The sequence below is a fragment of the Astatotilapia calliptera genome, chromosome 23, assembly GCF_900246225.1.
Source record: "Astatotilapia calliptera chromosome 23, fAstCal1.2, whole genome shotgun sequence".
Taxonomy (NCBI): domain Eukaryota; kingdom Metazoa; phylum Chordata; class Actinopteri; order Cichliformes; family Cichlidae; genus Astatotilapia; species Astatotilapia calliptera.
In genome coordinates this window covers 28,241,303-28,257,918 of record NC_039323.1, presented here as the reverse complement: position 1 = coordinate 28,257,918, position 16,616 = coordinate 28,241,303, and the positions used below count along the sequence as shown (strand labels likewise).

At 41.8% G+C, this 16,616-nt stretch overlaps 1 protein-coding gene across 3 annotated transcripts in view; it reads right to left on the bottom strand.

Moving 5' to 3' along the window:
- Window positions 1-16,616, bottom strand: part of LOC113016867 (FERM, ARHGEF and pleckstrin domain-containing protein 1-like) — a 71,495-nt gene that overhangs the window by 13,835 nt on the left and 41,044 nt on the right. For 2 of the 3 annotated variants that reach the window (XM_026160024.1, XM_026160027.1), the window contains exons 6-14: window positions 14,638-14,735; window positions 12,608-12,722; window positions 10,032-10,179; window positions 9,291-9,386; window positions 9,035-9,201; window positions 8,865-8,933; window positions 8,658-8,733; window positions 6,903-7,113; window positions 229-437 (exon numbers count right to left, since the gene is read on the bottom strand). In XM_026160024.1, the coding sequence (XP_026015809.1) occupies window positions 229-437; window positions 6,903-7,113; window positions 8,658-8,733; window positions 8,865-8,933; window positions 9,035-9,201; window positions 9,291-9,386; window positions 10,032-10,179; window positions 12,608-12,722; window positions 14,638-14,735 (1,189 nt within the window). The remainder of the gene's footprint in view (window positions 1-228; window positions 438-6,902; window positions 7,114-8,657; window positions 8,734-8,864; window positions 8,934-9,034; window positions 9,202-9,290; window positions 9,387-10,031; window positions 10,180-12,607; window positions 12,723-14,637; window positions 14,736-16,616) is intronic. The other variant, XM_026160026.1, reaches the window with a different exon arrangement.

Below are 16,616 nucleotides of genomic sequence, written 5' to 3'. Positions count from 1 at the left end.
AAAATTACAAGAATCTCTGGCTGCTTGAATCAAAATATAAAGAAAAGAGGAGTGGCTAAAGGCTTTGCACATTTGTCTGAGTCACAGCATTGTTTTTTCCAAGTACTGAAAGACTTGGGTGTTCACAACTTCTTAGTCCAGACTAAATTCCTTTGAAGTCCTTCTGGGGGCCAATTCAGTGACTACAAGAAATTTCCCCATCCACCTTCTTACTCTCTGTATACCCACCTTCCTCCTCGCCTCGTCTTCCTCATCGTTGCGAACATATCCCGCTTCGGTAAGCAGCGGGCTGGTAAGTGGGGATAACGGCTGGATTTCAGCACTCTGTTCAGCACCCAGGACCGCAGTCCTTCCCATTCTCTGCCCATTCACAGAGCCGTTCCCATTAACTGCTACATGAGGACCTCCCAACGAAGACTTCTCTGAACCCGGACTTCCTGAGGGGCGAGAAGAAAAGAAGAATATAGAAAGGGGGGAGAAGCGGAGGTTAGGAATAGAACAAAGAGTAAGAGAAGATGACAAGAGAAGATAAGGGACAGTGTTAAATTTGATACAAAGAGAAATTCAGCTTCTACAATGAAATGCACTGCCAACTTGTATTTGTATTTCTTATCATTTAATAGAACTTTTAATCATGACAGAATTATTTATTCTGCCAGACACAGCAGTGAAGCAAAAGGTTTCCAGGCTCACTGCACTGTGCACCTAAAAACATATTTAACAAGAAGAAGAAGAATTGTTCAATAATATTGTCTCCAAATAACTCAATTAAACATAAAACAAGATGATTGGCAATGAATTTCAACACTGGATAATTCTACACAATCAGTTCTAAAGTATGGTCTAAATGAGCACCTCTCATTTAGATCATACTTTAGGACCAAATGCCACTTGACCAAATGCTACTGTCCACTGACTCTATTCTATTTGCATTCACTTATATGAATGTGAATATGATTAAAGCATAGCTAGAAGGGATGGAGAGAAGAAAAACAGACTGTTAGTAAGGAGCCAACCATTAATAAAGGTTATATCAAGGCATTACATAGGCAAATTAAGGGGAAGAATGATGGTGTGCATAGTGGAGGGCTTTGAACATTTCTGCATATTTCATAGTTCATCAGCAAGCTATCTTTTGCTTCAATTTGCCTACATAAACACCAGAAGGACAGTACAAGACTGATCAGTGCCATTAAATTTACAACCATTTATGATTTAAAAAAAGATCACCTAAACTTTGAGATGCTGGAAGCAGTAAAAGTTAGCCACTTTAACTTTTTACTAAAAAGTTTTGATGATGCCTTAAATGGAGCTGTCGTATAACAGGCATATGCTCTGAGTAGTTTAAATCTGCTTCTGGCAGCCCTTTATGAAAATGATGGAAAGGGTAAAAAGATAAGTCTACTTCTCACTAATGTGAGAAACACTACAGATGTTAACTACATGGTAACTACATGGTACTAAGTCGTGACTGTATACTTGCCCAGGTGCAAAGTTTCCACAGAGTCCACTTCTATACACCAAACTGAATCATGGATAAAACCATGGCAACCAATGAGTGCAAGTCTGTGTGTGGGGGGGATGCTATAACAACACTGACAACCATACAGAAGACCACTAAGAAACTACCACAAAAAAACAAACTGAAGCTACAAAACAATAAACGGAGTGGAATCAAGTACAACACTGAAAAAGACAAACAGGCTACGCTACAGACTAACTACCACAACACAAAACACTGGTGGGATCCATGTGACGAGCAGGCGGAGGGTATATAGGTGGGTGTGTGAGGGGCACGGCAGTTCAGCACCTGTTTGTTCTAAAGAAATTCCCAAGTCCCTTTTCTTCTGACAAACGTCATCATTTTTTTGTTTATTGACACTAGTTCACATAATCAGTTACAGTGTTAAAAAGAGAGATTAAAGGGAAAATGGGGGAAGGGGGCCTCAGAGAAGTCACCAAAAAAAGATTCAGAAGGTGCTTAGTGATGAAAATTAAAAAAAAAAAAAAAGGACAGGTGCGGAGGAATACAAAGTGTTACAGCAGAGACAGAAAAAACAGTGAGTCAATGCAGCTTTAGTCCATTCAAAATCAGCATGTTAATTTGTAAAGATGCTTATGCAGATCTTTGACTAGAATGGATGCATGTTCAGTATTTATAATTTCAAAGCATGCTACAGTCATTAAAATGAACAAATAAATAGAAAACATGCAAACCCCAACTGCCACCAAGGTCTCCACTTTAACTTTAAAAGAACAGCAAACAAGTGGTTTACACCTTTTAAAAAAAATCATGTAAAAAGAAAAAGATTAAAGGATCAAGTGACGCAGCAGTACCCTTGTATACCATTTTAATAATCTAAATTTAAGAAACACTTTGAAAATATGGTTGCTTTCTTGCTCAGACTTAAATAAGAAGACTGACTATGAACTCAGCTTAAGTTAGCTTAGCTTAGTTAGCAACAAGTGAGAAAATCCCTACAAAACCGCAACCTGTCAAGTTATTTTCTAAACTTTACAGTTGCTAACAAGTGGACTTTGTCACTTTTAGACAGAGATATGGGGTATGTTTTTTGCTAAGCTAAGCTAACTTGCCACTGGCTGTAGCTTCATATTTTCAACATATATAAATCTTTAGCTTTCAGAAAGACATCAAATATTTCCAAAAGTTTCAAACTATTTCGTGATGCAACCTGATATCATCACAGTGTGTATATATATGTATATATAATCGCCAAAAAAAAGCTACAAGGTAGTTTACCTTTCATTTTAAATTAATCAGTCAAATTAACCAAATTTGGCTGCAATTAATTCCATAAATAAACAAAATATCAATCAATCAGTCTTTTACTGCATCTACTTTATATTAAAACTACAAAAACAAGCTTCAGTGGAAGTGACTGGCTTCAAGTGCTACTTGTTGACAGGCAGCGAGACTAAAGACAAGCTGGACTCAACCCCAGTATTCCAGTGTATGCATGTGAATAACTTCTCACAATACTCTGACTTTCATACCTTAAAAAATAAAATGCCAATATCTCTCAAAGATATCTTTATTTTTGCACTTGCACTTGCATTATGCTTTAAGCTGAACGTTACTTGTGTCTGTCTACCTTCGCCCTCTCAGTCTCCGTTAAAAGAGCACTGGAGTTGAGTCAGCCTTGTTTTGTCCTCATGCTTGGTGAGGAAACCGCAATGGGTACGAATGGTTTCTAAATATTTAAAAACAAAACAGTGCAGTTGAGAAATCATGAGCAAGGAGCAACAACAACAACAACAATAACAACAACAAAAAAGGGCTATAAACTGCAGTAAGAAGTATCTGAGTCTAGAAGCCTGCAAAGCTATAGGGTTGTTGTTAGGATTGTGTTAAACTGCACCCTCACACATCTGGATCCAGTTTAAGCCCCATGACAGAAACACAGCGTGACACAGGGAGCAAAAACAGAGTTGAGTGACAGAGAGCAGCAACATCCTTCACCTGGTTAACATGCATTTACAGTACAGAAAGTGAAATGGTGAGAAAACAGTGCTGAAAGACTTTTTTTCAACCCCTTGAAATAACAACAAAAAAAAAGAAGCGAGAACATGCTTAAAAACAAACATTTACAAAGAGTGAATCATGAACATTTGATTCAGGTAGAGGCAGCAGGAAACAAAAGGTCATTCAACCTTGGAAGCTGATAGAATCTTGACGACATTCAGTCCAAATTAAGCCACCTTGTAACTTGAACCCCCGATATCAGCAAAACAGTTCAGCTTCCTGAAACTGAATCTACCAACAGTACTGTTTGTGTTTGCGTTTGTTGTGCTACAATTTAGGTGCAAAAAGACTGTAATATGCAAGAAGAACCAAACCAGAATGAGAATGAGCAAGCTAAGACACTGACTTAATACCATTTAATGCAATTTTTGCTTACTCAGTCCATCTGGATGACAGTGCTGAAACATGACATCTAAACAAAAGCTCCTTGTGTTGATCTTTAAAGTAATTTCAACTGATACTCAACAGGTTGGCTTATTTTTGTACTGATTTAGTTTATGGGACATTCAAACATTTCCTGCATGTCTCAAGAGAAGCCCACACTTTAATTCACTTCAGTTTGATCCAATTCAGCGTGCTGTAGTGGAGCAGCCAATGACAGAGATGGAGATGGGAAGCCTTCACCAGCAGAAAACAGCATCCAGAGAGGTGAAAGATAACAGGGTTACCTCTGTTTGTGGTTGCAGCGCATGCCTGGAGCCAAGCCGAGCAAAGCAGGACGAGGATGGCGGTCGGTGTGTTTGATTACCGCTGATTATGTGCATATAAACCGTGACAGAAAGAGAAAGCATAACCATAGAAAGAAATAAAGGCTGAAGAAATCCCCCTAAACCCATCACCAGCCAGCTGAAGTAGCATAAGTGTTGAAATGTAGAGACAAATGGAGCTTCAGCTAGAAAACACAGATATAAAAGATTAGGGTTTCCCTAAAATTGATGCAAAACTACTTCAATTGGTCTAAATACAAAAAGTCATGACCGCAAATATCCAGAATACCATGCAGATCACCCACGACAGACAGACAAATGAACTGAATGCATGAAAAATTGCTCAGAAGACAGGAACAACAGCAGTCGGCTATTTTCCTCCTCTGGCAGATCCCAGTAACTCACATAGAAAACACACTTTTCCCAAAGTGTAACACTCCAAGTACAATTCAATCTACTAACTAAATCAAATACACTGTACAGTTAAAGGGGATCAGACCAACTGTACAGAAGTCTCCCCTCCTAGCATCCTATCAAATCCATTTATGAACTTCAGCTATTACCTCAAAGTCCATCTATTGCACCAGACAGTCTGATTTAGAGAAAAAAGCTACACTATAACTACAAAATGGGTGTATAATGCCACAGAAAGGCAGAAAATCTGCTGAGCTTGACAGCTTTTAGAAAGTCCAATCAAGTATCACATTTACTACCAAAAAGAAAAAAACTCTTCACACACTTCTACACCTTAATGTCCCACAAATAAGAAAAAAATGTCTTAATTCTCAACAATGTGGCAAATGCTAACAAGTAAAGTGTGAAGTGAACAAGAATTTTTTGAAAACGTCAAGGTTTTCCTCTAACTTTCTATGAAACATTTCCTTCTGCACATTCAACTACAGTGAATATAAACGTTTCTGAGTTATGGCACGTTGTGAGGAAGCTTTTACCAAATGTATGCTCATTATTTTACCTTTCTTTTTATACAAAGAGCTGGCTGGCTCACAAAAGTGTCAGCTAGCAGCTTACTAAGAAATCTGCATACGTAATTTTAAAAAAGGAGTTTAGAAAAAACAGATGTTATTAAAGATTCAATTCGCCATTAGAAAACACACATCTTGCCCTATGTTTACGCTCCAGAAAATACGTTAGACCCTGTGCGTAAAGCGTGCTTGACTATAAAATGTGTAAAAGCACCGCAATCAACCATAGTGTTTTCCTTCTATTTCGGTGCTCGTCAGTGTAGCAGGAAGACAAAGCTGTCTCTAAGAAGAAAAAGACGACTTTAAACATCTGTTTATCTGTAACACACTAAATTAACACGTTGTTTTTTTCCTTTTGCCCACTCATGCTCGCTCAACAGCTAAAAACCCGACCGCCTATGTCTTCCTCATTAAAGCGGTAACACCCTTCCTCTTCCTCCACACCGTCGCCACCCTCCTCCAACTGCAAACTCCCGAAAGAGAACTTGGTGTGAGAGAGCGGGGATGTGCCGTTTGAGTTAACCGAAATCATGGAGCTGACGGCGGCCGGGTTGCCGTACATTAAGGGCTGGCTGTACGCACTGCTGCCCGTGTCTGACTCTGTGTCGCTGGTGTCTGTGCCGCTGCTAGTAGACCCGTCGATCATTTGGACCGGCTGGTTTAGAGTGTTGTATTTGTTATTAGACGGGCTGCTGCCGGGCTTTCCCTGACGCCCGAACATCCGCTGCACCGTATTGGACCGTGGCTGACCAGGAACCAGGAGGTTCCTGTCATTGCCGTTGGTCATCATCATTCTACGCTCCAGTGGGGCAGAGCCAGGAGTTTTGGCGTGCAGCCCAGAGCGATTGCGGTGGTTGATGGGTGTCGATGTCAGCTGGCTGAGAATGAATGGGTCAGTGTCAGAGCGGTTCCTCATGTTATTGTTGTTGTAGTACGGTTTAGCCAGATTTGGCGAAGTGCGGTTTGAGGCGATCGGGGAGTAGCTGCCATAGTGGTTTTGTGGATGGGATGATGGCGGGACCGTGGGAGTCTCCACAGGGAGCGCTCCAGGACGTTTACTGAAATAATGCCCGCCGTCATCCCACCGCGAAGCTGAACGTGGCTGACTGTGACCGTTTGTCATCTCTGAGTGACTGAGTGAGTTTGTGCGGTGATGGAAGCTGCTGATCACCGGGCTGGAGCACTGACTGCGTGTCCCGGTTCCTAATGGACGACCCAACACTGCACCTCGCTTGTCTCGCCCCTGAAAGATCTCATCTAACAGCGTGCTGTGGAGCGGGAGACGCCCATTTGTCAAAACGTCCTCATCTGTTAGCTCATGACTCACATTAAACTTGTTACACACAGGAGACTGATTTACAGTGTTCCTGTTACCCTGCATGCTTTGCTGCTGCTTCCCCACCATACCCTGCTGCATCAGCCCTTGGTGATTGGTGTGATAGAACCCATTAACAGCCCCAAACAGCCTCCCAGCTTGCCCCCCATTTCGACCAGGACTACCCAAGTGCCTACTATAAGCACAAGGCTCATCCTCATTGCTGTCATTTGCATTGCTGTGACCCCGGGTAGCCCTGTTGTTCTTTGTCACATCACATTCACTGTCTATGTCGCTGCAGTCTATGTAAGGAATAGAAGAGCTGCTGCCTTTGTTTGCCCTGCAGGATGGACCTGGGTTGAGGAGCTGCTGGTCCAGTACTGATCCCGCAACGTGGTGGTTCTGTCGGGGCTGAGTCGGGTCTGAGCCAGGCGCTGCCGTTAGGCCATGAAGACCGTTGGTGGGGGGCGTGACCGCCTGTGGCTCCTCCGAACCATTAGGTACAGCCAGATGGCTCAATCTGTCTGAGTCAGGCTGGTCTGCTAACGGGATCGACATGGCACTCTGCAAATAACAAGAGGGGAGAAAAGACAGAACATGGAGTGAAGATGGAATGAAAGGTTAAAAGGGGGGAATAATAAAGGATAAAACTGTTATTTATTTGGGCTCTATTACAGGGACAGCCTTAGAGCAAGCACTCAGTTACACATTTTCACTCCCTGGAACGGCATGGGTACACAAGCTTTGTAATCACAGCTCCAGATGTAAACAAAGATGCTGAGGAGTGATTTTTAAAAAAAGAAGAAGAAAAAAAAAAAGCTTGTTAATTATCGTGTGGTTGTGTTTCGGCGTTTTCTAATGCAGTTCCAAGTAAAGGTAAACATATTTCTCCCTCTGGTTTTCTACTGTACTTTCCCTCACACTATTTTGGTAGTTGACATTTCTGAGTCCATACATTTACGCTATGACTATTATTCTTTATACTGAGGCAATGATTGTTATTCTCTCACTGATTAATTCAAAACACTTGTGGGTTGAGTTAACCTGACATGTAGTTAGATTTCTCAGGAGGTGCCCATCAGGTTATGGCATAGACTGAAGGATAATTCAGACAAGACAAGCCTGAGCATGTCTAAGAGTGAGAGCCAATGTCAGCCCCCAATGTTGATTTAGTACCTAAATACGGAGCTACTTCAACAACCTCTCACAAAACACAGTACTTTGATATGCAAGAAAACTATTCCTGCTGAAAGTGTAAAAGAAACTCATATTGCTCATTGAGGCAAAGATAGCAGGATATGCTAGCAGCATGAAGTGTGAACGTAATGCCAACCAATAACTCCAAGCACCCATGGATTTTACGGTGGGGGTTATGTGTTGGAAAAGCAGGGCTTTAAGCAGCTGATTAAAAAGCTTGGCCAAAGATACAACATCCCAGGCAGAAAATAAAATATTTGTCAGTTTAATTATGTGACAGTATTGTGCAGTTCCTGAAGAGTTACAAGGTTTAGTTACTTTAGTTATTGTTAAACTAAAACGGTAAGCAGTTATTTTATACTTTTTATAACATACTGCTACTTTCTCATCAGTAACGACCAGCTCCTAACACAAACAGAACTCCAACACCAAGCAAGCTAAAGTTAGCCCGCTAGCTAAGCTTTGGGAAATAGCTTTGTTACCAGGTAAAGCAATGTTAGCCAACAGGAAGCATGTGGGTATTGTTCAGCTTGGTTTCCCAAAGAGTTTCTGATCTTACACTAAAGTAAAAATACCAGGACTGCCAAATTAAAAAACAAACAAAAAACAACCTAATTCAAGCATAGAATACACTACTTTGTCAAAGGCCAGAAATGGATATAAAAACGCAAACATGTTTTTCAAGCAATGCAACAAAGACTAACTGCCTCAACTATACGTGCCTAATTTTGACCTCCGATCTCAGACGAAACATCCTGGAGATATTGTGCATGCAATAGCACAATATAACAGTGCAGTGTAGTTTTGTATGCGCAGTTTTGGCTCATGCTTTTTTGCATAAACACTAACCTGCTAATGGTTGTGGGTGTCATTAATAATGGGTTTCTAGAAAAGTTTTAAGTTCGCATTACCTCTTTTGGCACATGTGATCTTGTGGAGGCAGACTGAGGGGATATGCTGCTGTTGGACAGGATCTTACTGTGCTTCCTGAAAAAAAAAAAAGCAGGGAAACAGATGAGATTATACCATATACGACTAATCAGCGACCGAGAAATTTGATTACATTTAACTTCAGTAGCTTGGCTCAGTCTTGGTAAAACGAAGGAGGAACACTACACCTTTCAAATGGAACTTTCTTGGGCTCGGAGTCTTTAACGTAATCAATGATTTGCTTCTGGGTTCGACCACTGCAGGTAGAGGACACGGAAAGAAGACCAGTTGATACGAAACCAAAATATTTTAAAAAGAGGAGTTCACTTTCAGTCTCTTTTTTCTTTCCTCTTCTTACCTGAACCGGAATGAGGATCCTCGGGTGAAGAGGATGGGCTTGGGTTTTGGTTTGGGCTCCTCAAAGAGTCTGAAGAAGGCATGGTACTCGACACAGATCTTCCAGAAAACCTTACAGCAGTCCCTGCTGGCCATGGCAAACTCCAGCGTGTCATGGTGGGCATTCTGCTGGGAGGATACAGCAACAAATATAAGCACAGAAAGCAGAAAGAGAAAAGGCGAGGCAAGAAAAGAAAGGAAACGTCGCATGAACTTACAGTGGGGTCGGCTCTAAGCTTGATTAGGAACCTTTTACGTTTGAAGCTGAGTTTACGGATCTTGGACCAGTTGAAAGAGTTAATTTTTGTGTTCCCCTGAATACAGAAAAATCAGAATCAGTTAAGACAGCACAAGCAAAATTGAAAACAAACCCAAAACTACCAGGCGGTACATTCCTTACCAGATGAGTTGGGTGGAGGCTTACCACAAAACGTCAGGAACCAATTAATCGATTTGTCATATCAGCCAAATTTTAAAAGATCTCAGCACTCTTTGAAGATGTGGCAAAAAAAAAAAATCAGGGCAGTGAAACAGCGCAGACTGGACTTAATTGGGGTCAGCCTGGTCAAAAGAGAGTGCATCCACTGTTCTATGGCATGTTTTGTGTGTTATGTTTGAGAGTGTCAGGTCAGAGCACCATTAAAAAAAACTGCCTGAACTGCAGCCGAGCAGCAGCAACCACCATCTGTTAATTGCTGTGCCAAATATCTCGGTGTTGTCAGTGGAGAAAACCTTCCACCTTGAGTTGAGGATACTATGATACTAAGACTAAGACTCCCTTCCTTCTTTCTTCTATAAAATATCTAAAGCATTTACAACTCATACAAAACATATTTGTCAGCCTTGTTAATGTGTGTCGAAAAACCGTTGGTGTTCACCTAGAAAATATCAATTTTTAGCCAACTGCCCCACCCAAGCCCCAAAAACCTTTTATGGCCCCTACTTATTGAAGATTTTACCTGGAAAACCAGTACCCCACTGTTTGCTACAGCCAGGCTGAGTTTAGTACCCTCGCGGTCCTTCGCCGGGTGTAAGCGAACACCATACATCTCTAACCGCCGTGCGATTTCAAGCAGCTGATAGTCCGACTCTGCCGGCGTCTGCCCGCTGTGGAGAAGAGAGATGCATCAAACTATCAGCGATCAATCAGCAGCTCATTTAAGCCATTCGTCTTAGTTAGTGTTCAAGACTTGCTCTCAGTGTGTAAGAAAATCAATTCCTCTAACCAAGAGGTAATGAGTCACAGCTTAAACTGTGCATCTCAGGGGTATACTGAGAATTTAAAAACATGGGTCAGCCTTAAAATACACTGCGGCACCCACAGCGGGGAGGAAGAAATCAGCCACAAAATCCACACAAAGTTTGTTTCCTCACAAAATCTGAAAATAGCTTCCTGTTTCCTGTATAAGCGGCTGAATTGGCCATTTCCTTCCTGTGTCGGCTAAGGGGAGGGTGAAGGATTGAAGGGAGGCAAGGCGGAGAGGAGGGTGAGGGGAGAACGGGTGTGCGGTGCACGGTGTGACGGTGACTGATGATCAACAAGTTTGTTTTTCAGCTCTTATTCAATTCAATTCAATTTTATTTATATAGCGCCAAATCACAACAAAAGTCGCCTCAAGGCGCTTCATACATTATTGGTGGTTAAGGGAGGGTTTTGCATGTCCAGAAAAGAATCTCATTTATTTATTTGCTGCCAGCAGCATGGAAATGAAATACATGATGTGTGTGTGTCTGTGTGTGTGGTCCCAGGGGCACAGTAGGAGTGCCAAGTGGTATGTTTGCAGATAGCCAGCTCTGCAGGGGAGAGATTTAGAAGTGTGTGAATGTGAGTGTGTGCTGGCTGTTGTGGTTAGAAGATAAACCTCTCTGCAGGAGGGAGACTTATGGGTGTGTGTTTGGGGGGTGTATATTTGAATAAACAGATAAATATCTTTGCATTGCAGACTGGAATTATGCGAGCTTGGTGTGTGTTTATATATGACAAACATATCTCTCCTGACACCTCTGAGCTTGCCACCTAGAAACTGATCTGTACCTCAGCTCAGTATTGTTTTCTAAGCAAGGATAATCTTGCTGTTTGCAGGTAAACAGTGCTGCTTTGGTACTGTTAGAATGACCTGATTGTTAATAACCTCTTGACATTCATGCTAACATACTGTGAAACTGGTGGAGTTTATGTTTGTGATTACTAAAGGCTTCCTCCCCCCATGAATCATGTATACACAGAACTGTGTTCACTTAATCCACCAAAGCTGATCAGATTTTAAATCCTTTATATTAATTTCAGATAATGCAGCTATGTTGGAAGTCAATCATGATCCGGTGGGAAAGGGAAACGTGAAGAGAGGAAGAAACATTAAGGATCATGATAACCATTATTTGCCAGAATTTTGTAACTCAAGTAGTTTGATCTTCTAGTAAAATAATTGATTCATAAGGAGACTTGATTGTTTTTTAGATGACCTAAAGGCAAACCTGAAAATTAACCGGCTCAGAAACAGGTTATGTTCCAGATAAGAGCTCATCAGGCATGACATCACTGCCTACTGACTAATCAATTCTCTGGAAAACAGCATCACTTCCTGGAAAATCTCTCAGAGCTGTGAAAGGACAGTAGGAGGGTCTAAGGTTTTTCCATGTGTTTGTGTTTTCCTGATGCAACTTTATTTAATTTCAACTTACAATAATTTTAGGGTCTAATACTAATAGTGTGTTAATATCCGATCCTGAAACAGGCCATGTATTTGTAGTAATAGACACTATATCAAATTAGCGTGCAGTCTATACACATATGGTTGAATTTGCTTTTTAAAATTGTATTTAACTTAGGTTGCTCTCAGACGCATGCTTGCAATTTGTCAAATGCTGCCAATGCACTTTAATGTGACCGGCTTAAATGACGAACCCCTGTGTTATCTGCTTATCCATCTGATAACCACTTCTGTGTGACTGCTTAACCTGATTGCTGATAAGTGAAGATGTATTACAGGAAGATACCCTGGGGATGCTGAACTTGCAGGGCCCCGTCTGAGCCTCATGCTCTCTCTCCTGACTTAGATACTACTCCTAATAGTCTACTCCAATCAGCAATCGGGTTACTCTTTAGTTGTTTTAACCCATATTTCCTTGTTTTTGATGGTAACAGCAGGTGTTCTGCCTGCTTTCATTTTATTGATAATAACTGTTTTGTTTTGTTTTTTCTTCTTAGTCTCCTTATTTAACTTGGGCACTTTTATTGTTACTGCCCCACATCTCAGGCCGGCAAAGTATAGAGTAAGAGAGCATGAAGGCTATGAAGTTAGTAAGACATGGTAGAGTAGCCGGGTGTGTACACGACTTCCACATGGGAGAGTGGGGTTTGAATCCCATTCAAGTTACTGGGAGGGGCTGAAAACCTACATTGGTTGCCATTTTTTTGACACTGTGCAGATTAAACCCATGCTGATTCCCACAAAGCATAGAGAAAACCCTGAATTCACTGGAACCCACATCTAATAAGCAATCCATGTGTGGACGTGCACACGAGATAACTCACACATGCTCGCGGTGGCAGTCTATGATCTCGTCTCTAATGGCGTCTTGGTCGGGCAGATACTTATTGTGAAGGAGGTGCTGCCAGCTCTGGGTCTCATCGAAGTCTCCGATCTCAGCTGGTGGAGGGAAAAGAAAATGGATATTTATTTAAAGTGAGGACGAGGAAGGTTAGGAGCTGATTAAAATAAAGATGCAGAGTGTTGAGGAAAAAAAAAAGAGTTAAAAGGCCTTTTCCTCATCCACAAACCAACCTTGGCAACTCTGTTGTAGATGAAGTGTGCTGATGCATGCGTCCCCATCTGTTTTATACCAGCAGCACTCCCATATACTGTACTGCCTGCAGGTGCACATACGGGCTGAGCACTGACAGTTGCTATGACAACTGAGCAATATCCTTCAGTATACAGCGCTGTACCTTAGCAGCATCTGAAAGACGGAGTCAAGATCCTATATCCTCCATTTACAGAGCTGAGGTACAATGGTCGTTGTGACGAATCGCGACCATAAAGTCTGCATCCTGTAGACGACCACATGCTCACACTTCATTCAACTATAACGCTTACAATTATAAATGAGAGGTGATTGAGATTGTAATGCTATGGTGGTTCCCGTTGGTATTACTGTAAGTGTTGAAGGAGGCTGTTTTGTATTTATGTTCGTTGTCATTTACTTGGTATAAAACACAGTAAGTGGTGCTGAAATTACCCCCACAGGGAATCTCTGTAATGAATCTGTTGATTTACAGTCAGTCATCTACATAAGCAAAGCATTTACATTATAATAGAACCTTCACAGAGGCCAAAGATCTTTTCAGACAAGGAAATTTTAGTAACTATTAAAAGCTATCTGCATATGAATATGCAGTAGCTGCAGGCAACTGACCCCTCAGATTTAAGCAAGCAAGGGGGGCCATATCTGGTGAAATGCAGTCAGCTACTGTCTGATGATGAGCAGACTGTCAATGTGTACTCATTGACAGATGACAGCGAAAGCCCCAAAATATCAGCAGTTGTCCTGGAGGCACCAAAGGATAGCTGATGACTTCAGAGACGGTGAAGAATCCAACACCTCTCAACATGAAAGGCATTTACTGGGTGGCACAATGGCCTTTAGCCTGGCATCTGTCATGTGATGAACGAAAGGAAGCTGTGAGTAACAAGAGTGCTCTTTCCTGCCTTGAAAGGCTTCATCACTTTCACCCACTTTGCTGCTAAAGCGTTAATGAATAACCCAAGTAACCATCCATCGATTCACTTCCACTTATCCTTTTCAGGGTCGCGGGGGGCACTGGAGCCTATCCCAGCTGTCATAGGGCGAGAGGCAGGGTACACCCTGGACAGGTCGCCAGTCTGTCGCAGGGCCAACACACAGGGACAGACAACCATTCGCACTCACATTCATACCTAGTGACAATTTGGATTATCCAATTAACCTATCCCCACAAGCTGCATGTCTTTGGACAGTGGGAGGAAGCCGGAGTAACCGGAGGGAACCCACGCAAACACAGGGAGAACATGCAAACTCCACACAGAAAGACCCCGGCCTGATGGTGGAATTGAACTCAGGACCTTCTTGCTGTGCAGCAACAGTGTTAACCACCGTGCCACCGTGCCGCCAAGTAACCAGTGTGCAGATTTCTGCCTTTTTATTCGGTCCGACAGCTCTCAGACATCAAATTACGTTCAGGCTCAAGTTTAATTTATTCCCGTTTAATTTGCATACATGCTTTTTGCAAAGCATGGATTTTAATTTCTTCTTTTCCCCCCCCCTCTACACTGATGCAAATTAAAAATTAAAGTTATACGAATCAATACAGTTGCTGTGATTATTAATGATTACCCTGAACTGTGAAGGCAAAAAGGAACCTCAACAACCTCTGCATATTTTAATTAATTGTTTTCCAGTCATCGACTGCTGTTATGATTTGATGACATTCACAGCATGTCAAAATCATCTAAAAAGGGACTCGTTTGTGTGCTTCAGCGCCTTCCAAACATCAGATTCTTGAATACTTTTCGTGTTAAAACTCACACTGAATAATGTGGGAGACCATGAGAGCGGCGCTCGTGTCGTTGCAGATCAGACGACCACAGGCCAGGTCGCGTTTAATCTGTAGAGCAAACAGATACCTGGAGGAAAAATAAACAAACAAACAAAAAAATAGAAAGATTGTGGGGATGGAGGAAAAGGAAGATGAAAAACAGAAGTTTGGGGAAAGGTTACAGGGGTTAATGCACACTCCATAAACGCAGCAACTTACAATGTTAGAGCCAATCTCATAACCATTAAAGTGATGGCATTTAGAGAGAAACCCTGTGTATGCCCGCTGCTTTGCATCTACTGCCTTTAAACTGACCCTAATTGCGGGTTTTGTTAATCATTATACAGGCGGCTACTTACGCCATGATGAGGGCTTAATGAGAGTCACAGACACAAGCATGTGCACCCGTGTATGCACATGCTGCCGGGCTGTGATGTCACATTTTAATTAAGAAAGCCCAACAACGACAGTGGGAGGCTTAATAAAAGGAAAAAAGCCTGTAGGCAACATCACCCTGTAGGAGCACGCCAGAATTCAATGTAAACGGCATCACCGGAAAAAGTATTCAAGGTCCGCATGTTCATCTCCCACAACCTTTAAACCTGATTCGCTGCCTTTCTATTCACTGTATGTGGGCAAACAGTTGACTGCATTCAGAGTGAATCCATGTGAGAGTGTGATCAATGATCTGAGGCACCTTTTAATGTAAAATCCAATTCAACTGTTTTGCTGCGTGATTACCTCGCTAGCAAAGTTAATGAGGCTTTCAGTGCAGAATGTTATTACACAAGAAAGCTGCACTTATTTAGACTGAAAAACATCAGGTCAATCCAGCGGCCTTGACCATACTGGAGTAGCACTGTTATTGGGAGCAGATCCCATTTCTGATTTCAATTAAATTTTATTCTCACCCCCTGAAAAGAGAAGGTACATAAGATACAGCCCTCTGTATCTTTAGCACCATTATTACATCCATACAATATTGATTGTAAATAAGGTTAGCACGTTGTTAAAACAGGCCATACAAAAGGCGTCATACGTTTTACTAGTACCTACCATCACGAGCAGATCACTTGTGATGGTAGGTACTAGTAACTACTGGATAAGTAAAAGCTTTATACTACCCACAATCTTTCCATGGATTGTCTTCAAACTTCACAAGAATACACAAGGCTTCAGGGGTCATGATGACCAAGGTTGACTAAGCATTAGACCTTGACCTTTTTGTTAGCACCCAAGGTCAAAGCTTTTGTTGTTGTTGATATGCTCTCTCGAGTGCTCTGGTTTATACAGCACCAAAAACATAAATGTCACACAACCGGTTGGGGGTGAAGATTCAGTAATCAGCAGCTAATAGGAGGTTAACAGCTTGATATACACACAAGGAAGCCTTTCTTCCATCTGTGCTTACATTACTCATCAAAGGAAACACTGACAGCGGCAACACGGTGGGAGCCAAACAAAAGGGGAAAAGAAACAACTATGTGTCTACTTCATGTTCGTCCACTGACACAATCAGAGATGATATGAGGTCAGTGGAATAATCTCTCCTACTTTTATCTACAGTGAGCTGGTGACAGGAATCAATAGTAAGATGTAGGATTTCACTACAGTGGGTATAACTATAACTTTATTTCTACAGGTAACTTTAGTGCTTCCTGATTTGCCATCATCTCAAATTAACCCGCTCAGGCTCAAATTAAACTTTTTGTTGCTAATGCACAACCAAGTCCTGCAGTGGTACTTCTGAGTAAAAAAACCTCATAAAATATGTATGTGGGGTAATCAGGTTGTTAGTTTTTAACTGTTGCAAATCGGCAACGCCTGCCTCGAGAGGGTTGAGCCCAGCTGGGTGGCTGTAGGAGTGTCAGCACCATGGGAAAAATGTGGAAGGTCAGATAATTGTCCTATTTATGTTTTAGCCAAGTGACCGAGAATTTCTGCGTGTGTCCTAAATCAGCTCCGACAA